The sequence below is a fragment of the Mus caroli genome, chromosome 10 (assembly GCF_900094665.2).
Source record: "Mus caroli chromosome 10, CAROLI_EIJ_v1.1, whole genome shotgun sequence".
In the NCBI taxonomy this organism is placed as follows: Eukaryota; Metazoa; Chordata; class Mammalia; order Rodentia; family Muridae; genus Mus; species Mus caroli.
This window is the reverse complement of record NC_034579.1, coordinates 70,330,928-70,347,121: the sequence shown is the minus strand read 5'-3', so window position 1 is coordinate 70,347,121 and position 16,194 is coordinate 70,330,928. Positions and strand designations below refer to the sequence as shown.

Here is a 16,194-nt window from a genome sequence, read left to right as displayed (position 1 = left end):
ATCTTTGCATTCATGAGGTTTTGTTGTCAATAACGTATTATAGTTCTTTCTTTTTAATGTGTGTGTGCATGTGTGTGCACATGCTTATTGTGGCATTCACACAGAGGTCAGAGGACAACTTGTGGAAGTCATTGCTTTCTTTATACCATGTGGGTTCCGGGAATTGAACTTGGGTTGTCAGATTTGTCGACAAGTGTTTTTACCCACTGAACCAGTTTGCTAGCCCATGAAGTATAACTTTCTATGGAGAGTCTTTTGTGTTTCTTGTGACACTTAAGTCTTAGCTATATGAATCGTACTGTAGCTTTTATGCTAGATGGCATTTATATGTTGATAAATCTGGCAGCCTTACTAAGTTCACTTGTAAACGATTCACGAAGTACATAATCATAGTGTGCACAAATAACAGTCTTATTTCCAGTTATTTTGCCTTCTCTGCCTTCCTCTGGCTGACGTGTTCAGTCTGACATTGAAGGCCTTGCCTCTACTCTCTACATCACTGTGATGCCTCCTGCTGGGTTTAATGGTACCCTTTATCGTGTTAAGGAACTTTGTTTCCCTTTATGCCTAGTGTAAGGACTCAGTTCTTGTATAGTCATTTTAAAATTGTGAATAATTTATTTTCCATCCACCTATTGAGATTATTACCTGGCTTTTCATTTTGTCCCATTGACATGGCACATTGTGCTGACAGTACCAGAGTTTGTATGGCTGGGGTAAAACTGACTTGATCACAAAGCGTCATTCGAGACAGACAGGTAGATTCTGCTGGGAAACATGGATTCTAACACCCAGAACTGATTTTGGGGGGGGGGGCGGGTTGTTTGTTTTTTTGTTTTTGGGTTTTTGGGGGGTTCTTTTCGAGACAGGGTTTCTCTGTGTAACCCTGGCTGTCCTGGAACTCAGAAATCCGCCTGCCTCTGCCTCCCGAGTGCTGGGATTAAAGGCGTGTGCCACCAGGCCTGGCTCAGAACTGATCTTTTAAAGCAGGCTAAAACCATGTTCGGGTTTTCATCTTTTTTCTTGCTGGTTTTTCAGGTCTCACAGTTAACACATGTGAGCACAGCACCCGCTTCATAGTATTTACATGAGAGCATTCATTCAGAGAGAGAACAACCCCTCCCCCCAGATGCACCACAAGGGCCACAGTGTTTAAGGGGCCAAAGGCATCTGTGTTTCTTCTGCGATACAATGAAGCTGACACAGTGAGGCTGCCAGTGGCCTCTGATTTCTACCCATGCTCCCTCCTGCCTCCCACTCAGACACACCTGCATCCTTCTCTTCTCTTTTGTCCTTTTCTTTCTCAGCGAAGCTTTTTCCTTTTGAGAACTCACCAGGGCTAGGTGTAAGCATGGCAGCCGCTCGCCGCGAGGGCCAGCATAGTCTGAGCAGACATTCCATTCTGGTGTTGCCGGCTCTCCTAAGTAAACTGTGGGAGCTGTAATTCAGCTCTTGAATGCACACCACTCAAGTGACGTCATTAGTGAGCATTTAACATCAGAAGACGGCATCCACAATGCAGTGTTAGTTGGAAAAAGCGTCCAGTTGGATATGTGGTCGTGTTCCTTGAAAACTTATACATACTCTACATGTGTGTACATATGCACGTGTACAACATATACATAGTATGGCCTTTTTGCTGACTGATTTTTGTAATATAATCTTATTTGTGTAAATAAAAATAGTTATAGGTTATTTTTTGAGAGAAAGCTGTGGTGTTCCTGGTAGAATTGCACTAAATAGCTCACAGTTGGAAACTGAATCTACCAATAGAGAAAAGGTCTGTTGGAGGCTACATGCTCACTATGTCACATGTTAACTAGTAGTTTTTTCACAACTTAACATTGCTTATTACTTTTGTTTTGTTTTAGGCAAACTCTGGAGTCGGAGTCTAAAATTAGCGTATACTCTACTTAACAAACTGACCAGTAAGAATGAGCCCCTGCTTAACCCTGGAGACAGAGTAAGTAGCCAGATTGTGACCTTAAGATATATTTTATTGTAATTGATGTCCTATCAGTTGCTTAGAGTTACAGTGCTGACACAAGAGGCTTAAAGTTAGCAACGGAAAGCTACTTAGTATGAAAACAATGTTGTGGTAAGAATTAAGGTGGCCCAGCCAGGGACCCAGCAGCCAGGCACCTGTGGCTAATGGGTCACTGCATATGCAGTTGGGTGGAGGGTTTCCGTCTATGGAGGAAGCTCTGGTGTGCTGAAGTGCTCCAGGCAGTCGGGCTGGAAGGTGAGAGTGTCCTGGGAACAGGTGTTCTAAAGTGTCCCCAGAATAAGATAGCCTCGAATTCCCAGGGGCCTTTTGTGATTTACACCTTCATGTGACTCCGCCCACAAGAGGCTTCCTGTGAAGGAAAACCATTCAAAAACAAAGGAAAGGGAAGGGTGGGAGGGAAGGCGAAAGGAAAGGGCTGTACACCAACCAGGTGCAGAAGGAAGGTCTCTAAGCACTGATGTCCCCTGAGGCCTGAAATTAAAGTGTTTCATAAATGGGGAAAGGATTTCACTTAGAAAGACCAGGAAGTGGAGAGTGGGCAGGCCTGGGGCATGCCTGCAGTCCCAGTACTAGAGAGGCAGAAGACCTTGTACTCCAGGCTAGCCTGGGTCACAAATGAATCCCTTGCCTTAGGAAACCAAAAATGAGGGGCTTGAGAGATGATAGCTCAGTGGTAAGGAGCACCTGGGTCTGGCTCCCAGCACTCACGTGTGACTCCAGTTCCGGGGGCGGGGGCGGGGGGCGGGTCCAGCTTTCTCTGCAGGCTTGTGGTGCACGTAGGCATACCTGCAGGCAACACTTTCATCACATAAAATAAAAATAAGTCTTTTAACAAATGACAGAGGGAGGGGGAGGGGGCAGGAGAGACGGGAGCAGGAGAGTGCAGCATACAGAGAGAGAAACAGGACGGATTTACAGGCTCACCCAAGACTGGGCGCCCAATGGATGTGAGTCTAGAAAAGATGTGGGTCAGAAAGCAGAGCCACTTGGCTGTGGCAGGAGCAGAGTGACACGCTGCACCAGGACAGTGTGCATGCCGAGGGGGGTGTGGAGAGCCACGCCAGAGCATGCAGCAGAACTGTGTACTTCGGGGACAAACATCTCCAAGGTCTTTAGGGTGGGAATAGAGAATAATATGTACCTAGAGCCAGCCATCACAGCGGCTTCGGGACTTCTCACAGTTGACGTACATGAGAATCTGTACAAAGAGGGTTAGGATATGAAAGTTGAACCAGCTCTTAGTGACTGAGCCGTCAGTCTGCTGGAAGAATCACACTCCTGTGATAGTGTACTTACAGAGTGCATAAATCCGGGGCTGGCAAGATGGCTCAGTGGGTAAGAGCACCCAACTGCTCTTCCGAAGGTCCAGAGTTCAAATCCCAGCAACCACATGGTGGCTCACAACCATCCATAATGAGATCTGACACCCTCTTCTGGTGCATCTGAAGACAGCTACAGTGTATTTACATATAATAATAAATAAATAAATCTTTAAAAAAAAAACAACAAAGTGCATAAATCCATCCCTGCATAGCGTTCGCTAAAGATCCCTCTTCTGTACCAGGCTTCTTGTCTCAGAGTTACAGCTGAAGCAACCACTATTTAATCATTTTTGGAAAGAGAGGGTTTTCTTTTCAATAAACTTGTTAGACATGTAGCTTGTAAACTGAGGTACAGAATGAAGATCAGTAGACAGACATAGCTTAAGTATTGTCTTAGAAGTGGAGGGTCAAGCTAAACCACTGTTTGTCTTCTCAAGGGCTCTCACTGTTATTCTGGCTCATTGCTTATTACAACACCAGTTACTATATTTGGGTTTTTATAAAATTTTATCTCATAAACAGTTTTATGAATTTGGCCAGAGAGTAGCTTTTAATTGACAGTTGGGATTATGGTAGTCCCAAATAAATATCCATATGATTACAGGAAATAAAAGACATTAAATATTTTTAAAAATCAAATGCAAGGAAATATGTGTTTCAAAATCTATGAATTGGGCCAGCAGGGTTGCTTAGTGTGCCAAGGCACTGGCCGCCAGACCAGACAACGGGACTGTTTGTTGATAGCGACAGTCTGTGTGGGTGGGTGTTAGATCTGGCTCTCAGTCTGCATGCATCCGAAGGCCTTAGCCTACCACTGTGGACTGTTTTGTTCCATGTGCAGTAAAGGCTGCAGCTACAATTGTTTATTCAAAATTGTATAAATAAAAGAATGAATTCCAACATTAGATTTTTTTTAAACAAAATTAGATGTTTTTCAACTAAATTTGAAAAAAAAAAAAACCCACTCATCTTTATCTAATTAACAGAATTCTAAAAGACAAAAAGCCCCCGTCACTCCCGAAACCTCACAGTTTTTGCTGTTGTTTCCACATGTAGGTGGCACTTGTGTTTCCAAATAGTGACCCTGTCATGTTCATGGTTGCGTTCTACGGGTGTCTCCTGGCAGAGCTGGTCCCTGTCCCTATAGAAGTACCACTAACGAGAAAGGTAACAGCTGTGGGTCAGGCCCAGATGTGGGCACCCTCTGTGTCTCTCTTTAGGTGCTGTGTGATTAGTGCCCTCTTCACAGGGGTAAGCAGGTCCCTGGAGGAGGCAAGCATCAAACAGGCCTCCCAGGACCTTCCAGAGAGCACCATGGGGTTTGCCTGCAGACACAGCCGAGCCCCAGCGGGGCAGAGCTGTCCTAGCATCCGCCTGAATTTCCCAAAAGAAATCGTGAGTGCGTTATATTCCAGTGAACAGAATTGGACTAGGCAAGCTGTTCTGGGTTTTATTTATTAAATTAATAATAACATCAAATAAACGGGATAGATATTCTCATGTATTTCCTGTTCACTTACAGGGCGGGCAGGTTTATCATTCATAAGTTGTTGATGTGAGGGGCTTGGCTGCTCTAGATGGCTATCTCAGTTTGGATATGAATATCAGTAGTCTGATTATTGAAAAATATCTGAGCAGAATACTCCTGTGTCTTAGAACAGCAGGCTTCCCTGCCCTCTCATTTCTGTGTTCACATAGTCATTAGCATGAGTGCTATGAATAACAAATGCTCAGGAATCTCACAAGTAAAATCTGCAAACAAGACCAATGCCTCTCCAGGGACGGTGACTCTGAGAGAGCAAACTCTGGGTTCCTTAAGCTATGTGACTGACATTGCTGAGGGACATGCAGAGAGAGGATCTGAGAAGGGGGCAAGCGCTTCTGTGCACAGTGGCACAGTGACGAGGCCAGACCTCCAGAGTCATGTGTAGGTTCCAGTCAGGACTCAGTGTAAACGATTATGTCTAGAGTCCATTAAAATGTATTCAAGTTTCATTTGTAAGAATAAAGTGCAATAAATTAATTAGTCCACTATTCAGACCTTTATATTTCACTGTGAATAAAGAAGCCAAACAAAAAAGTGCCCCCTAAATTTCAAAAACTTGTCTTATTTTCATGAAAATAGAGTATCCTGCCAATAATGAGACTGAGTTGTTTTAGAAGGTTTATGAAGGGTGGAAGAATTTTACACAGCCCGTGCTCCAGGGGCTGGGGTGTGGCTATTGCTCCCCTGCCACAGCTCCGCCTCTACCTCCATTGCTTTGTCTTCTGCAGGATGCAGGCAGCCAGCAGGTTGGGTTTCTCCTGGGCAGCTGTGGGGTGACCCTGGCCCTGACCACAGATGCTTGTCAGAAGGGTCTGCCCAAGGCACCGACAGGCGAGGTGGCCACTTTCAAAGGTGAGGCTCCTGGGTCACAGTTCTGGCTGTGCTCTGGCTCTGCCTTTTACCTGGCTTTGCCTTCTAGGCATGCTGTGCCAGACACTATACCCACAGAGGCTGCTGGGTCGATAGCAGAGGACATACTTGTCAGGGCTTTTGTCTGATTCAGTCTACCTCTTATGCTCCGTGCTTCTCTGTTTGAGTAAAAAGATAAGAAAACAATGCTTGCCTCCCACAGCTCCCTGGGGCTGCTGGGTGCCTGCTGGGCACAGGTTCCACATGTGTGGAGCACAGCCTTCTGACCGCCTTTCACAACTTATCCCATGTGCTGTCACAGGTTGGCCCCCACTCGCCTGGCTGGTGATTGATGGGAAGCATCTGACGAGACCTCCAAAGGACTGGTACCCGCTGGCCCAGGACACAGGGTCCAGGACTGCGTACATTGAAGTAAGGGCATCCTCAATACTGCACAGACACATCCCTCACAGGCTCGGGCCTGGTTTTTATAAAAAGATAACTACTTAATACCTTTTAGGCTAAGTGCTCTCCTAATTTTTACCTCCATCCCAGATATACATAGTGTCCTATAGACCTGTAATTGGGTCATGTCAGGATTTACTCTGACCTACTCATCCCTGACTGTCCCTCCTAGGACATGGGCAGTTAAGATGCAGTTTGTGTGCACTGCTGTCCTCTAGCACTATCCCAGGTCCCCTAAGAGCCACGATAAAGGCAAGGGGAGGGATGACGCCAGCAGCTGCTTCTTAAGAGTCTTCAGCCTCCTTGTCCGGTGTGGTGCAGAAGTATACATTGTTGTTTTTCTCCCTTGAAATTTTACAGTATAAAACCAGCAAAGAAGGCAGCACAGTAGGGGTCACCGTATCCCACTCATCCCTGCTGGCGCAGTGCCAGGCCCTGACCCAGGCGTGTGGGTACACGGAAGGTAAGGCCACACGTTCTGGATTGCAGCTCTTACTGCCTGCATAGGAATCTGACGAACATGGCTGCACCCATTGCTGTGCATGGTGCACTAACTTTTAATGCAGCTGCACCAGGCAGTGGGTGCAGTTGTCTACTGACATCCTTGGGAGAAGGTGTTGGCTTATGCAGGACTTAGGGAGAAGGTCCCTCTCTGCATAGCCTAGGCTGCCACACCTAGGACAGTTTCAATAAAGTCACACTGACACGGTTTTATGGAGTGTGAGACTTGTGCACCAGTGATCTGTTTATGCACAATGGCTGGATCAGTTATTGGCATGCTGAAGGGCGGTGCGGTGTGCATTATAAACAGTAGAGAACAGTCATCCTGGAGCATCCTTCTCCTCTAACGTTGTCACTTTCAGTGAATGTATTTGTGGCTTGAGCAGTCATGCATGGAAATGCTTAAGTATAATCTTTATGATCTTAGATTATCTTTGATAAAGTAGAGCCCCAATTGACTATTAATATTTTAAATGAATCTTATCTTATATTGATAGATAGTAATTGTGTATACTTATGAGATCAATAGGAAATATATAATTTTAAGTACTAAACTTGGACGCATGGTGGTTTTCTTACATTGCAGAACTAGAACTGGGCAAAACTAGAAAGTAAAATTGAGCGGCATATTTATATATATTATATATATTAAATAAGATGCTTAATCTCAAGGGTTAGCTTGTGGGCAATCGTGATACAAACCTTGTAGAGATTTTCAAGTATTTCCAAGAATTTTAAAAGTTAGTTCTATAAAGCAAAGTCCTTTGAGGTCTTTCGATCTCAGGCCATCATTTAATTTATGTCACTTTTAGTTTGGCTCTTCAGCTAAAGGACAGGGAGATTGTCATTCAGAGTGCTACAGTATCCCTGGCATGCATGTCACTTCTTTGTACAAATATGATGCAAGACTGCCCACTGTGGGTGTGACAACTGAGGGAGTCTGGGTAGGAAGCTGAGAAATAAGAGTGTCCATGGCAGTTTGTCATCCTGCCTCTTGCTTCTGAGGGGCAGCCCGTCACAATGGTGCAACCATACAGTGACCTTCTGTAGTTCTTGCTGTATGTCGTGTTCCTTGTGCTTTTGAATTGAAGATGGGCATGGTCTTCCGCTCCAGTCCAGAACGGTGTTTCCAGTCATCTGAGCAGATACTTAGCTCCCTGTTAACCGGTGCATGGTTTGGAAGTGCCGTCTGTTTCCTGAAGCTCTTGTGTGCTGGTTACGTATTCACCTTGGGACCGCGCTCAACGTGTGCAGAGCTTAGCAAAGAGCTGTTCATCAGTATTAACTTTCTGTGTCCGCTTTCAGCCGAAACGTTAACGAATGTGCTGGACTTCAAAAGGGATGCTGGTTTGTGGCACGGAGTCTTAACAGTGAGTGTTGTTTGGATGCTAGTTTGTGGCACGGAGTCTTAACAGTGAGTGTTGTTTGCTAGTGGCTGGGGTGGGAGCAAGAGATAAACGAAACCCGTGGAACACTGACGCTCCAGCTTGTTAGGTTTGGTGTGCTTGTTCGGCATAGTTTCAGCCTGCCTGCCTCTGAGCTAGTCCATTTCTTTCTTTGCAGAGTGTCATGAATAGGATGCATGTCATCAGCATCCCATATGCCCTGATGAAGGTCAACCCACTCTCCTGGATTCAGAAAGTGTGTTCCTATAAAGGTAGCAGAAACCTGCCCTCACTTGCCTTGTCTTGCTTTAAAGAATTCTCTACAAACCGATGTTTAGTAACTAAGGAAACATGAAGGCAACACACAGAACTGCAGCTGTGGGCTGTAGAGCTACCTGGGGGTGTCTCTGTAGGCCATGCCGGTCCAGACCTTCTCAGGGCCTGGACCGCTACCTGCAGCAGCATAGCTGGGCTCTTCACTGAAGGACCTGACACTCCTAATTCTATTCTTTTGAAGTTTCCTTCAGTATCACATCAGTGTTCCTAATATTATTTGAGATGGTTTTAATTTGTGGTTAGAGTTTTTGAAGCTCTAACAAGGCTGTTGTTCAAATGATACAGTCTGTGACAGGCAGGATGGATAAATGAGGCAGGCCATCTGTGAGGCCTGTCCCCTGTTCTTCTTTCCTCCCAGTGGTTGGGGTATCTCTCAGCACCAAACAGGAAACCTGATCATGTGACTGCACAGCTCCAGCATCTGTTTGTCCCTATGCAATAGAGCTCAGCAGCTACTAAGACTAACTTACTGTACTCTGCCAGCATCTCCAGATCAACATTCCTGTTACAGAATGCCTGGCATCTGTTTTATGGAGGAAGACAAAGCCTGGTCAAAGGCAGTGGGATTCACTGGGCTCTACACACTCATTCAAATTCCAGTTCATTTCACTTCCTGATCCGGAGGCTGCCAGAGCCCTGCAGACCAAGTGATGTGAGGGTTCTGGCAATGAGGCAGCACAAAACAAGGGTCAGCACCTTGGGGAGGGACAGCGCACATCCAAGAGAAAACAGTCAATGTTCAAAGAGTAAAAAAGTCTCAGGGACTAGAGATAAAGCCCTGGTGTTGAGAGCACTGGTGTCTAGAGGACTTGGGTTCAAATCCTAGCACTCACTTGGTGGCTCACAACTGTCTGTAACTCCAGTTCTAGGGCATCCTTTGTCCTCTTCCTGGTCTCCAAGGGTACCAGGCACACACATGGTACATACACACATATGCAGGCAAAACCTCATACTCATAAAGTAATAAAATAATAAAGATTAACTTTTTAAAAGGCTGGGGCTGGAGAGATGTCTCAGGTTAAGAGCACTGGTTGATTCTCCAGAGGACCCAGGTTTGGGTTCCAGCACCCACATGGCAGCTAACAGCGATCTCTATAACTCCAGTTGTAGGGAATCTTATGCCACTCTCTGTGCTCTGTGGGCACTGCATGCCTGTGGTACACAGACATACATGCAGGCAAAACACTCATACATATAAAATAAAAACAAAAGGTNGGAAAGTGGATCCAAGCATCTTATATCCACTGTGGGCACTGCATGCCTGTGGTACACAGACATACATGCAGGCAAAACACTCATACATATAAAATAAAAACAAAAGGTCGGAAAGTGGATCCAAGCATCTTATATCCAAACTGCATCTTCAAATTAAGTTTTAAGGAGAAAAGGTATGGAAGGGGTTAGGAAGCGCACGAGATAACAGATGGTAGTCAAACAGACAAGGGTGTGTTCCCCGCAGCAGTCCCTCACCCTCTGCACGCGTGCCTCTGCACAGGATGAGTGCAGCAGTGTTTTGAAGTGTGGGCGTGCCTGCCCCTGTGACACTAAGACATTGGTACTCTCTTCTCTTTGCAGCCCGGGCTGCCCTGGTGAAGTCCCGAGATATGCACTGGTCGCTCTTGGCGCAGCGAGGTCAGAGAGATGTCTGTCTCAGCTCTCTGCGCATGTTGATTGTGGCAGACGGCGCTAACCCATGTGAGTAGGCTGGGTGACCACGGGTGGGTTTGGGGTATTGGCACACGTGATTCTCGACTTGCCAGGAGGACTGAACAGCCTGTTGAGATGGAGCCTATTGTACAAAATTCAGGCTTTATCACTACTTTGATAAGTGTCCTATAAGGAAACGTCAGTGTCCTATAACGTTCTATGACATGTTACCTACCCCTTGTTAGTGACCCATTGGTGGGTCGCATATGTATTCATTAAGACTAAATTTACAAGCAATTTTAATACAATTGTCAGAACCTTTAGTGGGAACCGTTGTCTTTTAAGAGGTCAGTGGATTACGCTATAAATAGGATCTCTGATTTGTTAGGGACCTCTTGAACTCCTTGCCCTTTGGTGTTAGGCTCCCTTGATGTGGCTCTCAACTCCAACCTCCTTCACAGGGACCCAGCTATTCCTCCTCCATGTATCTCTGGCCAACTCCAAGCCCTCCTGGAGGAATGACTGTGGCATCTGCCTAAGCAGTGAGGATGCTGCTGTCAACAGGGCTGTAACTGCTCTGGTGGCTGCGTGAACTTCTTAGGCCCAGGACTGCCTGAGGCCTGAATTGGGTGTCCTCTTGTTGAGCAAGGGGTTTCTTCTGCAGTACCAAATAGTTACCCCTATTCTTCTCTGTACCCCATCTTTCAGGAGAGCAGAACAAGCACACAGCACCCCTAAACACCTCTCATCCTCTTAGTGTACATCTGAGACAGCAAGGTCTCCTTCCCATATCCATGGATAACTCATGCCTTCTCATGCCCACAGCTGCCCACAGCTGCCCACAGCTGCCCACAGCTGCCCACAGCTGGTCTGGTTTTCTGCTTATTCATTTAGCTGCCCACAGCCTCCCACAGCTGCCCTGGCTCTCTGTTTATACACTCAGCTGCCCATAGCCACTTACAGCTGCCAACAGCTACCCAGAGCTACCCTAGCTCTCTGCTTATGCACTCAGCCACCCACATCTGCCCACAGCTGCTCACAGCCAGCCATATCCACCCACAGCTGCCCACAGCCACCCACAGCTTCCCTAGCTCTCTGCTTATGCACTCAGCCAACCACAGCTGCCCACAGCCATCTACATCCACCCACAGCTGCCCACAGCCATCTACATCCACCCACAGCTGCCCACAGCCAGCCACAGCTGCCCACAGCTGCCCACAGCTGCCCATAGCCGCCCACAGCCGCCCACAGCCACCCACAGCCTTCCACAACTGCCCTGGCTCTCTGCTTATGCACTCAGCTGCAGTCGGTGGTCACTTGAGCACATCGCTTCCTTCCAGCGTTTTCTTTCTAGAGATGCATGTTAGCCCTAATAGCTCTGCCCTGTCTCCTCCATCCACATCCCTCCAGGTACCAAAGAGCTAGCTTCCCTTCACAGGCCTTGATTTGCACTTCACTTACTGGTCCTTTATGATGCCGTATCCAGTCTTGGTAACACGGAACAGTCTGTTGCCTTCTTTCCTTAGGAGAAGGCATACAGAAGGATACCTGCCCCCCCAAAGAATGTGAAACTGGGAGCCCCTGTAGATGCCTGTTTCCCTTCTATGTACCTGTGTTGGGGGAGGTTTATAATGAAACCCTAGTGTCACCATGGCTGCAGAACCCTAGTTATTGGGGCCCTGAGCAGGCGGAGCCTCCTTGTTGCCAAGTTCTCTAACACATCTGTTACATCTTGCCAGCCTTGAATAACTGAATGACGGAAGTCTACCCAAAGGAGAGGGCACAAGGGAGAGGCAGGACATATTTAGTGAAGATGTAGATCATACATCTCTAAAGGCACTCGCAGGAGCTGAACTTGTTGTCCCATCGGCCATCTGTGGTCAGGCCAGGCCTTGCTGAGCCACAGTAACAAACACAAGTCTAAAGCCAGGCCTCCTGTGAAAGATTTCCAGACTCTTACTTGTTGCTGAGCAGGGAATGATCGTGTGTGTCTTATGGTGATCACTGCTACTCTAAGAAGGACTGCTTTGCCAAATTGTAGTGGTGATCTTGTTAAAACAGGTTTATGTGCAGCCAGGACTCAGCCTGGCTATCAGCAGTGTGATGCCTTACACACTGTGTGCTCTTGGCCTGCTGGCCCTCCAGTCACCTTTTATGCTTTACACAGGGTCAATATCTTCCTGCGATGCCTTCCTCAACGTCTTCCAGTCCAGAGGTCTGAGGCCAGAGGTCATCTGTCCTTGTGCCAGTTCTCCTGAGGCGCTGACAGTAGCCATCCGCAGGTAACTGAGCTGCATGCTGCCTTTTGTGAACACATATTCGAGTAGTCTATGTTTGATGGAGTTACCTATGACTCTAAGTTTGTAGTCTATTTCTAACTATTGGGCATCCTGAAGAAGGACTTCCTATCAGTGCCGCAGTCCCCTCAGGTAGCAGAGGGGGTGCAGCCTACAGTTCCATGGTTCCTGGACTACACTGGATTCTCTCAATTTAGTTCTCCTTACGCTTCTTCCCAAATCAAGAGCTTGCTATTTCTGCCTGATCATATGTAAAAGTTATAACTAAGCAAGAGCTCTTTGTTGTGAGAGGCTCTGCTGGCTGTGGGTCTCCTGAAGAGAACCTTTAACTTACCAAGGGAAGCATCTGCCACCATAACCTCTGCACCCCAAGCTGCTCTTTGTGGCACATCTTGGGACGTAGAGTAGGGCCTTGAGGTTGCCCTGAGAGTCCCCACCCCATCTAAAAGGTATCCCCACTAGAGGTATCCTAGTATCTGGTCCCTGGGTTCCTTCCTATACTTCTTGCACACAGCATGTTGTTCCCAAACCACAGCTAGCCCCAAAGGCACTTTCCTGCCCTGATCACGAGACTCCTGGTACTGCTGATCCTGCCCTTGGGCACCATTCTGTGGGGCTTCCGGCCATGTGCTCACAGTAGAGGACATCTCCTCAGCTTTCTGTCCTCAGCATCCTCTTACAGAATTGCCTCAGCTCTGGTCATGTATGCATTTTCCTTATAATTTAAAGATAGTGTGTGCTTACAAATATCTAAGCTTTAAGTAACTATTTTAATAATAGAATTAAAAGCAACGTCCCATGTCTTGGGAAGGGTTCTATCAGGCCATCTGCTGTGGGGAGGTGGTGTTATAAAGGTACCATGGGCCTGATCCCCATCTGCACATGCATGGTATCACAGCCCATTGCAGCCCAGAGGCCTCCTAATAGTTAGTCTGCCCACCTGGGTACCCTAGGACTCTATGCTAAGGTCCCAAGATAACCAGATAGAAATTGAGTCACCTTTTATAATAGTATTGAAGCCATGCTGTAGAGAGGCACATGGCTTTAGAGTACACTGTCTTGACCAGGCCATACACAGAGCAGGTGCTTTAGTGAGGGACTGAATGTCAGTCGAGGCTCACTCTCAGTGCTCCTTGGAGTGATGGCCCTCGTCAGCAGGTTGCTGGTGCTCTTGTTGCCTAGGCCTCCAGATCTGGGAGGACCTCCTCCAAGAAAGGCTGTCCTGTCAATGAACGGCCTGAGCTACGGCGTGATCCGAGTTGACACTGAGGAGAAGCTGTCGGTGCTCACTGTTCAGGATGTCGGCCAGGTGATGCCCGGAGGTAAGAATCGGCCAGAGTGCATCTGTATCCTGCCCTGATTGACACAACAGAAAGAGCATTAGTGCACCAGCAGTGCTAGCTCACTCGCTGTACACCAGGCCTAGTCCTTAGCCTCGTGCCTCTTGGGGGGATTTAACGCCCTCCTTTGAGAGGACTGTAGGCTGGGCCAAGTTGGCAAGGCTAATCAGGACACCCTGTTAGTTTCAAAAGTAGGGTGCTATCTCTCATACCCAGTTACTCTCAACATCAGTGCTCCCCTCTTCTGCCAGATGTGTGGGTTCTGCTGGCTGCCTGGCGTCCTGGCCTCAAGCTGCAGTCTGTGGCCCAGGCAGCCTTGATGCAGGTGCTAAACTCCAGACACAGAAGCTTCAGGTAGACTGGACCCTGGCTAGGCAGAGTTCTGACTGGAGTGAACATAGAGGTTTAAATTAGAGTTTCTGGCTCCACCTTTTAATTCATGGGAATTATATTTCTTCCTATAATTTGACTCCCTTAGAAGCAGTCTTGCGGAATGCTTGACTTTGTAGTTAAAACATTTTCAAAAGCATGGCGGATGACCTCAACAGTCTCAGCACTTAGGACGCTGAAGCAGAGGAGTCCTGTGTTTGGGGCCTGCTTGGGCTACCTAGTAGACCTGGTCTCAACAACAACCAAATGATAAAATAAAAACAGACAATGCACTAAGATTTTTTACTTGTTCAAGTAGGTTGTAAATTGTGTGTGTGGGGGGGCATTGTGAGTAGTACTTAGTTTGTACATTCCTTTGTATGCGGAGGGGACACATGTATGTGCGTGTGCACGTAGGGGCCTGAGGACAACCTCCGGTGGTGTTACTTAGACATTCTAACCCTTACTTAGAAATAGGGTCTCAGTGGCCTGGAGCTCTCTGACTCGGCTAGTCTGGCTAGCCAGCAAGCCCCAAAGACCTGCCCATCTGTCTACCCAACACTAGAACTTAAAAAAAAAATGCCATTGTGCATGGCTTTCTAACACATTGTGCATGGCTTTCTAACACATTGTGCATGGCTTTCTAACCCATTGTGCACGGCTCTGAGATTTATTTAGGTCCCATGCTTCCTGGCACCCACTTTCCTAGCAGCTGTCTCCCCAGCCTCACTATTTATTTTGAATACATCAAGAGTTGCACTTGTTCTCCTTTATTGCTCTGAGGCATGCAAACCTGTCTTGTGTTGTGCACTGCCCAGTCATATTTCTGTACCATATATCTGTACACACACTCCCACACACTCCCACATGTCTGTACATGTGCTCCCAGGTGTTTCTCTGTGTATGTGTCTGCCAGATGTGTGCACACATGCTTTGTGACACTTTCCCTGGAGAACAAATGAACAGCTATCTACTCGCCCCTGACAGGGAATCCATAACAGCCCAAAGTCAGGATAGCATCCACATCCAACTTAGTGGACCAGTGAGCTTCAGGAGTGGAAATGATCCCATGACAGCCATATCACTGAAAGCCAACCCCAGCCTAGATGACTGCTCACAAAAGCTGGAGACCTGGAACACGCTGTACAACCTGCAGGCAGCGTAAGAGGCTGGAGAGCTTGCTCAGGCAGCTCAAATGGTCTGAGCCTCTTCTATGCAGCTGGACTTCCCTGAGAATGTATCTCCCGATTCACTGCAAGTTATATGCAAGCTTTGGGAGGAGAGAGCCTAATGAATCTGCTGAGTTTTAGGGATTTTTTTCTGAAGCTTTTAAGTTGTTTATTTCTTGGATTTAGTGAAGTTTCCTTGAAGGGTGGAATGTTTCACTTCCCTTGAAAACATCCCGTGTCTTAACACGCTTCAGTCCAAGACAGATGTCTCACCTCTGACGAAATGGCCATACAATGGCTGATTGTGCACATACTTCCTAGGCATTCTCTCTGGGGTTGGGGCCCCTCCCAGCGTTTGGCGGTTGCTTAATTGACTGGGCTTCTGGGCACAGTCAAATCTAATAAGTCTTATCCCAGTGCTGAAGTGTGCTGTACAGGCCTCCTAGCATTCGCACTTACACAATATCAAGTGAATTTGTAGTAATTTGAGCAATTTTTGTGACTTTTAAATCATCTCTGTGCACACTGAAGGTAAATACTCATGTCCGTGTACTTGGGAAAATGAGATTCTGTTAGTCAAGAGAGTATTGCATAGGGCTGGTGAGATGGCTCAGCAGTTAAGAGCACTGACTGCTATTCCAGAGGTCCTGAGTTCAATTCCCAGCAACCACGTGGTGGCTCACAACCATCTGTAATGGGATCTGATGTCCTCTTCTGGTGTGTCTGAAGACAGCTACAGTCTACTTGTACACATAAAATAAATAAATAAATCTTTTTTTTTAAAGAGTATTACATAGATGTAGTTTAGTTTTTAATCACATCTGACCCTCCCCATTCTGCATGTCTGCATGTGTGCATGTATGTCTGTGTGTGTGTGTGTATGTCTGTGTGTCTGTGTGTCTGTGTGGTCTGTGTCTGTCTTTCTAGTACGGGCAGTGGACCCAGACCTCCTTATATCCT

At 46.9% G+C, this 16,194-nt stretch overlaps 1 protein-coding gene across 3 annotated transcripts in view; it reads left to right on the top strand.

The window, feature by feature from the left end:
- The window catches only part of Dip2a (disco interacting protein 2 homolog A), a 79,173-nt gene that overhangs the window by 37,870 nt on the left and 25,109 nt on the right, over positions 1-16,194 (top strand). For all 3 annotated transcript variants that reach the window (XM_029482677.1, XM_029482676.1, XM_021174591.2), the window contains 10 exons: positions 1,872-1,963; positions 4,387-4,497; positions 5,605-5,728; positions 6,048-6,157; positions 6,551-6,653; positions 7,997-8,061; positions 8,255-8,348; positions 9,988-10,107; positions 12,227-12,341; positions 13,539-13,678. In XM_029482677.1, coding sequence (XP_029338537.1) covers positions 1,872-1,963; positions 4,387-4,497; positions 5,605-5,728; positions 6,048-6,157; positions 6,551-6,653; positions 7,997-8,061; positions 8,255-8,348; positions 9,988-10,107; positions 12,227-12,341; positions 13,539-13,678 — 1,074 coding nt within the window. The remainder of the gene's footprint in view (positions 1-1,871; positions 1,964-4,386; positions 4,498-5,604; positions 5,729-6,047; positions 6,158-6,550; positions 6,654-7,996; positions 8,062-8,254; positions 8,349-9,987; positions 10,108-12,226; positions 12,342-13,538; positions 13,679-16,194) is intronic.